Genomic DNA, 13,491 nt, shown 5'->3' with positions numbered 1-13,491 from the left:
ACCAGCTAAGGGCTGGGAGTGTGGCCTAGTGGTAGAGTGCTAGCTTAGCATGAGCAAATACCTGGGTTTGATTCCTTGGTACCACAGAAAAAGCCAGAAGTGGTGCTGTGGCTCAAGTGGTAGAGCTCTAGCCTTGAGAAAGCCCTGGGACAGTGCTCAGGGCGTGAGTTCAAGCCCCAAGACTGTTTTTGTTGTTGTTTTGTTTTTTAAATTGGGGGGGGTCATTGTTAAATTTCCACCCATGTTTACTCTGTATTTCAATTTCACCTCCTTTGTACCACTCCCTTCCCTCTAAAAAAAATTTTTTTTTTTTTTTGCCAGTCCTGGAGCTTGAACTCAGGGCCTGGGCATTATCCTTGGATACTTTTTGCTCAAGGTTAGCTCTCTACCACTCCAGCCACAGCTCCACTTCTGGCTTTTTCTGAGTATGTGGTACCAAGGAATCAAACCCAGGGCTTTGTGCATGCTAGGCACGCACTACCACTAAACTACACTCCCAGCTCCAATTAGATTTCTTTTTGTACAGTGTCTTTCCTTTCTTCTCATCCCTTCCCCTTCTCCTCTCTGCCCACAGGTTACATAGTTCATTTTCCATGTAGTATTACTGTGAACCAGTCTTGCATTTGTTCATTCTTCATCCCCAAAATCTCATTGCTTAACAGATGCCCTGTTGATTATGTGTTCACTGACACAAAGTAGCATTGGAGGAGAAAATCTTTTTTTTTTTTTTTTTTTTTTTTTTTTTGCCAGCCTAGAGTTGAACTCGGCCTGGGCACTGTCCATGGACACTTTTTGCTCAAAGCTAGCACTCTGCCACTTAAGCCACAGCACCATTTCCGTCTTTTTCTATGTATGTGGTACCGAGGAATTGAACCCAGGAATTCATGCATGCTAGGTGAACATTCTACTGGTAGGCTATGCTCCCAGCACCTGTTTTCTTTGGGGTTTTTTGTTTTGTTTTTTTAGTTGATCATGGGGCTTGAACTCTGGGCCTAGATGCTGTCCCTCAGTTCTTCAGCTCAAGGCTAGCACTTTACCACTTGAACCACAGTACCACTTCCAGTTTTCTGGTGGTTAATTGGAGATCAGAGTCTCATGGAGTTTTGTGCCTAGGCTGGCTTTGAACCCATGTCCAGCTCCTTTTTCTTTATAAACAAAAAAAGGGTTTCCTTTTTTATTTTTGTGATTCTCTTCTTTTTGCATTGAGAAAAAAATTTTGGTACCACCTATAAAAACTGAGAATTATTACTTAAATGTAAATACTTGAAATTTAATACTGAGATTGTGGTAAGGGAGTAGTCACTTTGGATATCTGGTCAGTAACCCCTTTGACCTTATCTGGTATTATCACTCTGGAGCCTAGAAAGAAATTTCTCCTATTCTGTGGAAACTTACACACACACACACACACACACACACACACACAGTGTATGTGTTTATATTTGAGAAACTACTTTAGGTTTAATAGGCTCCATTGATAGAGTTGTGAAACGAGTGCTAATTTACATATGGTTTTTTTTTTTTCTGGTCCTGGGGCTTGAACTCAGGGCCTGACCACTGTCCTTGGGCTTTCTTTTTGTTTGTTGGGGTTTTTTTCTCCCAGTCCTGGGCCTTGAACTCAGGCCTGAGCACTGTACTTGGGCTTTCCTCAAAGCTAGCATCCTACCACTTGAGCCACAGCACCACTTCTGGCTTTTTCTATGTATGTGGTACTGAGGAATTGAACCCAGGTCTTTGTGCATGCTAAGCAAGCACTCTACCAACTAGGCCAAACTCCCTGCCCTACATATGCTTTTTTAAACTGCTTATAATTTAGGAGTTCCAAATGTATTACCTAACAATGGTTCCAGTGATATTTTTTTTCCTTCTGTGAAATAGTTGGTCATTTCCTTAACTTAAAGTTACGATGAATCGAGTGGTGTTCGACATGTACGTAGAATGTTTCACCCTGGCCGGGGATTAGGAGGTCCTCGTGCTCGTAGATCAAACATGCACTTTACTAGCAGTTCTACTGGTGGACTTTCTTCTTCTCAGAGTTCATATTCTCCAAGCAATAGGGAAGCCATGGATCCTATCGCTGGTAAGTTCATTTCAACTTCATTAAGGAATTGACGGGGTAGAAAGTGCCTATTAAAATGTTTTCATGGAATTGTGGTTTTAGTCTTTTCTTATAACTATGTTCCCTCACAAAATACTTTAGAATATTTCAGAATTACAAAATACAAGTAGACCTATATAAGTGAGTTCCATATTGTTTTGAATTTTATTTAAGTAGAGAATTGAAATACACAACAGCTTTATTTTATATTTGTGGCCTCTGTTGCATCACAATAAAATCATAAAAGGTTTCAGAGTAGAAGACCTTGGTTCAGCCTCCTCCAGAACACAGAAAGGCTCATTGGCAAGACTATAAAAACACTTAGGCTCTCTATATGGAACGAAGAAGGAATCTCTCTTGTCTTGAATTGTTTTGCTGTTGAACATACTGAATGGTGATATATTAGCTGAGAAAATCTAAACATAATATTTGGTGGTATTGGAGATTGAACTTGGCCTTGTACTTGATAAAGAGGCACTCTGTCACTTGAACCAAGTCTTTAAGAAAAAATTTTTGGATCCATTATTCATAGGCACATTACTGAGACTAATGTATGACAAACCTGAGAACCTGAGTCAAAATATGGTATCTCCAAAGCCTGCGGGTCTTTAAGATTCTCCAAGAAAGCATAGGTGGTGGGGCCAGGAACGTGGCCTGGTGGTAAGAGTGCTTACCTCATATGCACCAAGACCTGGGTTCGATTCTTCAGTATGACATACATAGAAAAAGCCAGAAGTGCTGCTGTGGCTCAAGTGATAGAACTCTAGTCTTGAGAGAGCCCCAGGACTGGGCCCCCATAAAAGGAGCGCGGTGGGGGGTGGGAGGGGGGCTGAGATCTGAAGATCACGGTTCAATGCCAGCCCAGGCACTAAAGTCCATGAGGCTTTTTTGGGGGTGGGGTGAGTCGTGGGGTTTGGGGTTTGAACTCTGGGCCTGGGTATTGTCCCTGAGCTCTTCAGCTCAAGGCCACCACCCTACCCCTGGAGCCACAGCCCCATTTCTTTTCTAGAGATTAATTGGAGAAGAGTCTCACCATCTGTAGTGCCGGAGCTGGCTTTGAACTGCAAGCCTCAGGTCTCAGCCTCCTGAGTAGCTAGGATTACAGGCATGAGCCACCGCACCCTGCTTATCCATGAGACTCTTATCTCCAATTAACCACTAGAAAATCAGAAGTGCCACAGTGGCTTAAGGGATAGGGTAGTAGCCTTGAGATGAAGAGCTCAGGACAATACCCAGCCCCAGAATTCAAGCCCCATGACCAACAACACCAAAAAAAAAAACGAGTATGGGGTCCTGAGTTTAAGTGCTGGTAGAAAATATTCACTGATTTCATCTCCAAAGTAATATATAGGCTAGCATTTATGCTTTTGCATTCCCCATAAGCAGAAATTTCTGCTTCCAAGAGGCAAGAATTGAGCCCTTCATTGAACTGTTGGTAGCTCTGATTACCTAGTCACAATGCTTTTGCTTTTCTCCCAGTAAAAGAAGGGTCTGTAGCATTTTATTTTCCTTTGTGTTGTTAATCATCTTCATTTCCATTGGCAGAGCTTTTATCTCAGTTATCAGGAGTGAGACGTTCTACAGGAGGACAGCTTAATTCTTCTGGCCCTTCCGCTTCTCAGTTACAACAACTGCAGATGCAGCTGCAGCTAGAACGGCAGCATGCCCAGGCAGCACGGCAACAACTGGAGACCGCACGCAACGCGACCCGGCGCACTAACACAAGCAGTGTTACCACTACAATCACACAGTCCTCAGCGACAGCCAACACAGCAAATACAGAAAGCAGTCAGCAGTCTCTCCAGAATTCACAGTTTCTTTTAACAAGGTACTAATTTACTCATAGATGGAGGGTGGGGGAAGAGGGGAGGTTGTATGCCTGGGAAGCAACACTATTTTATTTGACTCTTAAAAACTCTTCCTTTGGGGGCTGGGAGTTTGGCCTAGTGGTAGAGTGCTTGCCTAGAATGCATGAAGAACCGGGTTCGATTCCTCAGTTCCCCACATACATATCAAAAAAAGCCAGAAGTGGTGCTGAGGCTCAAATGGTAGAGTGCTAGCCTTGAGAAAGTCCAAGGACAGTGCTCAAACCCTGAGCTCAAGCCCAGGACTGGCAAAAAAAAAAAAAAAAACCAACTCTTCCTTTGGTTAAACCGTAACAACTCAAAACTCCCCAATTAAAACTACAAATTTAGGCTGGGAATTTGGCCTAGTGATAGAGTGCTTGCCTAACATGCACGAAGACCTGAGTTTGATTCCTCAGTACCACTTACATAGAAATGGTGCTGTGGCTCAAGTGATAGAGCTCTAGCCTTTAGAAAGCCCCAGAATTAGCAAAAGAAAAACAACCTGCAAATTTAGCATTCCATCAACAATGTGAAAAATAGTTACTTTAGTACCTATAGTCAAATATGAATTTCCTTTGTTTCCTTACATGAAATGTAAATACCATATATATGGGTTATACTAAATGCATTTATTATCATGATTAATATTGCTTATGATGTTCAGTCAACTGAAATTTAAAGAGATACAAAGATTTCCTGATACAGTGATTTTCTTTTGAATTTCTAAGAACACTAGATACAATTTATTTATTTATTTATTTATTTATTTATTTATTTATTTATTTATTTATTCTTGCCACTCCTGGGCTTGAGCTCAGGGCTTGAGCACTGTCATTGGACTTTCTCAAGGCTAGAGCTCTACCACTTGAGCCTCAGCGCCACTTCCGGCTTTTTCCTATATATGTGGTACCGAGGAATCTAACTCGGATCTTTGTACATGCTAGACAAGCACTCTACCACTAGGCCAAACTCCCAGAGTAGATACAATTTATCGCACGAAAGTCTTTAAAAGGTAATGTACCATTGTGTAGGTAATTTTCAGTACACAATAAGCCATTCACTGGATGCAGTTCTTTTTGGCTCCTGAAACTACAGGTAATTGAAAATAGTTTTCTGCCAAAAATTCAGAGGCAAACAGAAGATTGAGCTTCATGCATCAACCTTGCCAGCAGGTGTCCCACCACTTGTTGCCATGCCTCCAGCCCCTTTATGTCTTGTGTATTTTGAAAGTAAAGAACTTTTGAGACAGTTGCCAGTGGCTCACACCTGTAATCCTAGCTACTCAGGATCCTGAGATCTGAGGACTGTGGTTCAAAGCCAGCCAGGACAAACAGGTACATGAGACTATCTCCTATTAACCAGCAAAAGCCAGAAGTAGAGCTGTGACTCAAGTAGTAGAGCCCCAGTCTTGAGCAAAAATTATAGGACCACACCCAAGTGCTGAGTTCAAGTCCCAGTACCAATACACACATATGTACACATACAAAGAAAGAAAAATATTTAGATAATTATTTTACAAAGTCATACCATTAACAGCAAAAACCAATCCCAACATTTTAACAGTTCTCTCTTATGTGACAAAACTGCTGGGATACTGATATTAAACTAAGACATTGAGGGCCGGGAGTTTGGCCTAGTGGTAGAGTGCTTGCCTAGCATGCACGAAGACCCGGGTTCGATTCCTCGGTACCACATACATAGAAAAAAGCCAGAAGTGGTGCTGAGGCTTCATAGTTTCTTCTAAAATACTAATTATCATACACGCTACAAAGATAGTCCTGTATACTAACTTCATTTAATTTCTTTTTTCTATGTATTCTTTATTTCATTACAATCTCAAACTTCTAAATATGGCTCATTCCTGGAGCTATGGCTCAAAGTGGTAGAGCTAGTATCACTAGCCTTGAGCAAAAGAGTTCAGAGACAGCATCTAGACCCCAAGTTTAGCTTCTCACTTGAAACCTTCTCCTCAGATCCATACCACTTTGAGCCATAGCTCCACTTCCAATGTTCTGATGGCTAATTGGAGATGAATCTTGCAGACTTTCTTGACTGGGCTCACTTTGAACCTCAATCCTCAGATCTCAGCCTCCTGAATGGCTAGGATTGATTAACCTCTAACTTCACATAATAGATTTAACTTGGCCATTTCAAAGCAATTCAGTTCTTCTGTGGGGGGGGGGGGTGTGTGCCAATATTGGGGCTTGAAAATTGTCCTTTAGCTTTTTCATTCAAGGTTAGGATCATACTTTAGTCACAGTTCTATTTCCTGGCATGATTCACTAGCACCCAGTGCTCTTAATTTTAAAAGTGACCTGCCATTTCCTTTCAATACAGATTTAGTTGATTTTATATAGTTACTCTCTATATGCATTTTCTTTAATTTCTATAATTTATAAATTTTCATTTCTAAACCATAAATTGTTCACTAGAGGGGTTTAACACCTGTGAGATTTTTTTGTAGTTGTTCTTCTGTTTTTTGTTTTTCTGGTTTTTTGTTTTTTGCCAATTGTGGGTACTGAACTCAGGGCCTGAGCACTGTCCTTGAGCTTTCTCAAGGCTAGAGCCCTACCACTTGAGCCACAGCACCACTTCCAGCTTTTTCCTGTGTATGTGGTACCGAGGAATTGAGCCCGAATCTTCAGGCATGCTAGGCAAGCACTCTTACTACTAGGCCACATTCCTGGCTCCGTTCTTTTGATTTTTTGTCAGTCAAAGGCTTGAACTCTGGGCCTCGGCACTATCCCTGAGGTCTTCAGCTCAAGGCTACTGCCCTACCCTTGAGCCACAGCACCACTTCCAGTTTTCTATATGGTTAATTGGAAATAAGAGTCTCCCAGACTTTAGTACCCAGGCTGGCTTTGAACCACAAACCTCAGATCTCAAGTACCTGAGTAACTAGGATTACAGGCATGAGCCACCTCACCCAGCTCCTGTGAGATTTTGAGCCACTTATTTAATCTCTGCTTCAGGTTGCCGTTCCTGTAAAATGTTAATAGTTCCTAAATGATATTTGTTCATACAGCTAATACACACCAAAAAACCCTTCGACTAGACCCGTAGTTAGTGCTCAGTATATGCTATCCATGTGGCTTTGGAGTGACCTTTTATCCTGAAGTCAGTCAGACAACAGATGCAGTAACAATCAATGAGCTCAAGTACTCCTTAGTTTTCAGAAGTCCCTACCATATGTGTTGCTGAGTTTTCTTTTACTATTCTCATCTTCTCCCTATTTTGTACTTTTATTTTCCCCCCAGCACTCCATGTGGCTTTCCTTCTTTGCCTCTAAAACCAAAATCAGTTACTGAGTATGGCACTGGTGGCTATAATCTAAGCTACTCAGGAGGCTGATTTCTGAGGATTATACTTTGAAAGCCAGCCTAGGATTATAGGCATGAACCACTATTCCTAGCCAAGAATTGGCCTTGTTAACTCATTTTCACAAGTTAGTGATAAGTAGGGTTCTCAATTCATAGTATTTCTCCAGACTCTGGATGAGCCGTGTTTCCTAGCTTATCTCTCACCAGAACAGCAGTTTCTTGCTGTTGGTATTTTTTCCTTTGTTTAAGTTTTTTTCTTTTTTTTTTTTTGACAGTCCTTCAGCTTGAACTTGGGGCCTGAGAACTGTCCCTAAGCTTCCCTTTTCCTGAAGGCTATTATTCTATCACTTGAGCCACGGTGCCACTTCCATCCTTTTCTATTTATGTGGTACTTAGGAATTGAACCCAGGGCTTCGTGCGTGCTAGGCAAGCATTCTACCACTAAAAACACATGTTGAGTTTCTAGATAGCCCTATAAGGTTGGAAGCTGGTGGCTCACACGTATAATCCTAGCTACTCAGAAGGCTGAGAATCATAATTAGCCCGGGGAAGAAAATTCATGAGACTCTTATTTATATCCTACTAAGTACCAAAAATGCCAGTAGAACTGTAGCTTAAGTAGTAAGGTACTAGCCTTGAGCAGAAAAGCTCAGGGACAGTGCCCAGGCCCTGAGTTCAAGCCCAGAGAGCTCAAGAAACAGATCATGTAAATAACCTAAAGAAGAAATTGAAGCACCTAGATGAGCAATAAAAAGTTAATGCTGAAACAAATAGAAAGACAGAAATAACATAAAATCGGAAATCTTAGAGATTGAAATAAGATTTACTATACATAAAATTAATAAATCAAGAAGTTGGTTCTTTGAAAGAGTCAACAAAATCGACAGACCCCTGGCAAGATTAATCAAAAAAAAGGAGAGGGGAGACTCAAACAAGGTTAAAGACCCTATGGGAGCAATCACAACTGATATTTAAGAAATTTAGTCCATTATGAATAAATACTTCCAGGGCCTATATTCAAAGAAACAGGAAAATTTAGTAGAAATGGATGATTTCTTAAATAAATATAGGCTACTCACATTGAACCAAGAAGAGATAAGCAAACCGAACAAACCAATTTCATACAATGAAATAGTGGAAGCAATCAGGGAAATGCCAATCAAATATTGCCCAGGGCCGGGAGTTTGGCCTAGTAGTTGAGTGCTTGCCTAGCATGCATGAAGACCCGGGTTGGATTCCTCGTTACCACATACATAGAAAAAAGCCAGAAGTGGTGCTGAGGCTCAAGTGGTAGAGCTCTAGCCTTGAGAAAGTCCAAGGACAGTGCTCAGGCCCTGAGCTCAAGCCCAGGACTGGCAAAAAAAAAAGAGCCCAGGTCCAGACGATTTCACTGTGGAATTCTACAAGACTTAAAGATGAAGTAATTCCTATACTCTTGAAACCTCTTCCGAGAAATAGAAGCAGAAGGAGCCATACCAAACTCATTTTATGAAGCTGTTACAGTGCCCCAACAAAAAAAGAGACTACAGACCTATCTAATGAACACAGACACAAAGCTCCTCAATAAAATACTAGCCAACAGAATCCAAAAACAAATTAACACTATGATCAAGTAGGCTTCATCCCACAGATGCAAGTCTGGTTTAACATTCACAAATCAATTAATGTAACACATCATATCAATAGAGTTAAGGATAAGAATCAAATGATAATTTCTCTGGAAACGGAGAAGGCATTTGACAAAATACACCATCCATTCATGTTGAAAGCACTAGAAAAAATAGGAATAAGAGGTACATTCCTTAAAATAATTAAAGCCATATATGACAGACCTACAGCCAATATTACACTACATGGAGAAAGACTAGAACCATTTACCTTAAATGAGGAACTAGACAGGGATGCCCACTCTTCCCCCCCCCCCAAAACCCAACAAACCAATCACTAAATGGGCAAGAGAGACATGAAAAGAAGAGGTTAAAATGGCAGAAAAGCATATGAGAAAATACTCGTCATCCATGGTCATAAAGGAAATGCGAATAAAAACAACCCTATGATACCACCTTATTCCAATTAGAATGGCCAAGATTCTGAACTCAGACAATGACAGATGCTGGCAGAGTTGTGGAGAAAAAGGAACCCTACTGCACTGTTAATAAATTCTTTAATAAAAAAAAATACATATCTATGACATACAAACTCTCAGCCTAATTTTAATTATGTTCTAAAATCTAAGTGCCAGTGATTGTATATAGAGATTCCCTTCTTGAATGCTTATTTGTTAAATACATCATTTGAAATATGATGTAAAAAATCAATGTTAACAAATTCTTGTTTAAAAAGGAAAAAATGCAAATGATAGAGAAAAATCAAAAGGAATTTTAGATTTTTTTCCCTCTGCTGACTGGATATGTGTGGGTTTTGTTTTGTGAGCACGGTTGCTGCCTTTTCTCCCAGTCCCTATGTGAAATTCTGACTATGCATCTAATCATCAAAAATACTTTCTCAAAAAAGGGGAAAATTAGACTAGTGTTCACACCTGTAATCCTAGCTACTCAAGAGGCTGCGGCATGGGCAAAGACTATCTAGCCAGCAAAAAGCAGGACTGCGGGTGGCCACCTGCCAGTGGGAGAACCACTTTTGTGAGGTGCCCTGGGTTCTAGCCCCACTATGCACATAAAGAAAAATCACTGTTTCTTTCTAGAGGAGTAAGAGAAGTCTAAATGTTTGTTTTATGTTCTCACTGAACCTAATTGAGACAGTCACACCTCACCTCAGGGCAGTGGTGCTGCTGCTGCAAGTGCGGGAATTCCTGTGACTGTAATGTAATAAGATCACAGTGCTCCAGTACAGTGTCCTGCATTCTGAACACTATCAATGGAGCAGGCACAGTGGGCGCTGTGCCTCTGTCTCACTCACTCTTACCAGTGAATTCTTTCTTTTTTACTTAAACAGGTTGAATGATCCTAAAATGTCTGAAACAGAGCGCCAGTCCATGGAAAGCGAGCGTGCAGACCGTAGCCTGTTCGTCCAGGAGCTCCTTCTGTCCACTTTAGTGCGTGAAGAGAGTTCATCCTCAGATGAGGATGAACGGGGGGAGATGGCAGATTTTGGTGCTATGGGCTGTGTAGATATTATGCCTTTAGATGTTGCTTTAGAAAACCTAAATTTAAAAGAGAGTAATAAAGGAAATGAGCCTCCACCACCTCCTCTTTGATGACCTCCCAATTCGCAGACAATGTCCTCTGTGCTGTATTTGCCAATGAAAGTGGACAACAACTATCCTGGGTTTGTTTGGTGATTGTAATTTCAGGTCTGTCACTCTTGTTACATTGTGTACATTCAAAAGGAAGAGAGAAAATATATATGATAATCATTTCCACTTAACTAATTTTTACTTCTAGCAGGTAAATGTAGGTAGCAGTGCAGGGTGATCTCTGCTTCCTGTACCTTGACATGCAAAAGGCTCTCCTAATACTCCACATTCAAACTGAAGAGGAAAATTGAAATCTCTAATGAAGCTGCTGTGTGTATTTATGAATATTAATGAATAAAAACTGCTTGGATGGTTTACCTTAACTACTGCATGAGGTTTTTTGCAGCGTGCATGAGTTTTAGTGACCTTGTTATTTAAAAATTAAATACAAGGAGTAAAACTTTAAAAAAACAAAAACAAAGCCCAAAGCTTTCCCAAACATTATTCAACGGTTATGGGACAAAATAGCTTTTGAATAATGTCTGCCTGAATCACCTTTCTTTGTGTGCCTCCTGTGCACAAAGCCAGCTCTGCAGTGGAATCGGGGGTCCTAGCAAGGTGTCGCGCTCCGCCTGTGTGACTGTCCTGTCGCCCTTTTAGCCATCTCGCCCGTGCGGAGCCCAGCCTGTCTAATCTGTCATCTGTAGAAGACACCAGTACAACGGCTGTTGGAATCTGCTGCAAGGGCGCTGTGTGCCTGCCCTCAAAACAAATCCTACTCACTATTTGTTTCAAGTTTTTACTTTTTGTGGTTGTTTAAAATTTTTTTCCGATTGTTAAACATGTTTCATTCAGGTGTAGATGAATTTCATTTATTTTACTGTTCAACAAAGTTAACATGAATTATGTTGTCTGTTTTTTAAATTTTCACATTTTCAATCATATTCTGTGTTATTTATGTATTTACTCTGTAGTTTGCTGAGACAGATCAGTATCAGGGGAGCTTTGAGGATTTGCCTTCCCAGATTTTGTCATGATATTACAACCAAATTCTTAATGCTAACCTTAGCACCTTTTATTTATTGGGGTTTTTCTGGCATAACAAGTAAAGCCTTTTAATTGAATCATGCCACCTATATGCCTATATTATTAATTCTATGTAAAAAAAAATGTACAGCCTTTTTGGGTTTGTTTTGGGGTTTGGAGGGGCCGAGTTGTTTTGTTTTCTGTTTTAAGTTTTGTGCATAGATGTTCACAATCGCTCCAAGGCAGGGACAGTGGGTCTGGGGGTTGGGGGGGCAGTTTTTGGAATGTAATTTTAGGACTTTTTAAAAAAGGTGCGCACAGCTTCTGATAAATTTATAACTAGACTCAAACCTAATCATGTCTCGTTCCATTCCTCTTTTCTCCTCTCTCTCCCACCATCTTTGTCTTTTCTTGTCTGTTTCTTTGTTTCTTCAACCTGACAAGCATACAGACTTGAGCACCTCTCCGGTGTTGTACTAAGAACTGTGAAGTTCATGTTCATCCAAATGTACCAAAAAGAAGTCACCTCCTGTGTGTAAGAAACTGTCGCTTCTTCCCTGACACTCAAGCAATTTCCAGCGTAATAGCTCTTTGTTTCTTTAGTTTCTGTAATGGGAAATGTTTTGAAGGAAAATTTTATTCTGGGCTTCTGGTTATACTAGAAGTTAAGTCCAGTGGGATCTCTCTCTCTCGCCCTCTTCCTCTCCCTCTCTCTCCCTTCCTACCCCCCCCTCCTCTCTCTCCTTTTAATTGGTTGTTGAGAAGTTTCAAAAACCGGTTTTCAAGCTGTGGTTTTTTTTCAAACACATCTACACACAAATCACACATTTCAATAAAGCATTTTCAAGACTGTTGACCACTTGAATTTCTTTGGTGTTGGTGAATTAGCCTAACCATTGCTTAGAGATTTTATATCTCTGATACAGTATTTTATTTTCTTTTTATGCTAAGTATGGAGGTCTTGATTTTGTGTGAATGTATTACTTTGAATATGAAATACAAAAATTGCCAATTGTGTACTTTCCCTTTTTGGTATATATTTTGGGGAAATGTAAGATCCTCCATTTTGAACATGGTTTTAGGGAACAACTATAAAAGTCTGTTCAGGACAATTTAAACTAGGTGAACAACTTATCACTTCAGAAGACTTAGAAGTTCATAAGGTTCCATCTCATGTAGAATACTGTATATTAATTATTTTTATCAAATACTTTACAAATACCTCACCTCATCTTGTATGTAATCAATAATAATGTATTATTTTAGGGTAGAAAGACACAGAATATCAATATAAAAATATATTTAAGCCCTTCAAATTCTTGTGTCCTTTTTCTTTAGTTTCTGAATCAACATCATATGATTGGATGTTCTAGTTGGCAAGGATTTTGATGGAGAAAAGACCAAATTGAATCATACTGTTGTTTATCCCAGCTACACTTTGAAAAATTTTTTTTTTTCTCTCTCTTTTTTTTTTTTTTTTTTTTTTGTGGGTCATAGGGCTTGAACTCGGCCTGGGTGCTCTCCCTGAGCCCTTCAGCTGAAGGCTACTGCCCTGCTCTTGAGCCAAGCCCCACTTCCCGTTTTCTAGAGGTTCATTGGAGATAAGAGTATCAGGTCCTTTTGTGCCTGGGCTGGCTTTGAACTTTGATCCTCAGATCTCAGCCTTCTGAGTAGACAGGATTACAGCCACTGCACTAAGCTTACACTTTGAAATTTCTAAGGAGCAAATCTGAAGGCTTCAGAGGTGTATGTATGTGGATGTCCTCCCCCCACACCCCCCAAGTGTTTCCAATACAAATTTGTAAGTTCCATGGTACTTGTCTTTACTTCCTGTTTAGAAATAATTGTTTCTGCTCAAGGTGTTCTGCAAGTTTAATTTTCATGAGTCATAGAGAAGTAAACATACTGAAGGATAAGAATTACGGATAATATTTCTCACTCCATTTCTGCTTTTGTGAAGTTTATAGAGTAGAATATATATTGTATGGTGAACCATAGTAATCC

General features: G+C 40.2%; 1 protein-coding gene across 1 annotated transcript in view; it reads left to right on the top strand.

Moving 5' to 3' along the window:
• The window catches only part of Kcmf1 (potassium channel modulatory factor 1), a 71,245-nt gene extending 60,401 nt beyond the window's left edge, over nt 1-10,844 (top strand). The window contains exons 5-7 of the mRNA XM_090336586.1: nt 1,906-2,080; nt 3,644-3,926; nt 10,221-10,844. Coding sequence (XP_090192712.1) covers nt 1,906-2,080; nt 3,644-3,926; nt 10,221-10,482 — 720 coding nt within the window. The 3' untranslated portion in view covers nt 10,483-10,844. The remainder of the gene's footprint in view (nt 1-1,905; nt 2,081-3,643; nt 3,927-10,220) is intronic.
• The last annotated feature ends 2,647 nt before the right edge of the window (nt 10,845-13,491 follow it).

This window comes from Megascapheus bottae, chromosome 7 (genome assembly GCF_031878675.1).
Source record: "Megascapheus bottae isolate mThoBot1 chromosome 7, mThoBot2.hap1, whole genome shotgun sequence".
Lineage (NCBI taxonomy): Eukaryota > Metazoa > Chordata > Mammalia > Rodentia > Geomyidae > Megascapheus > Megascapheus bottae.
This window is presented reverse-complemented; position numbering and strand designations above follow the sequence as displayed.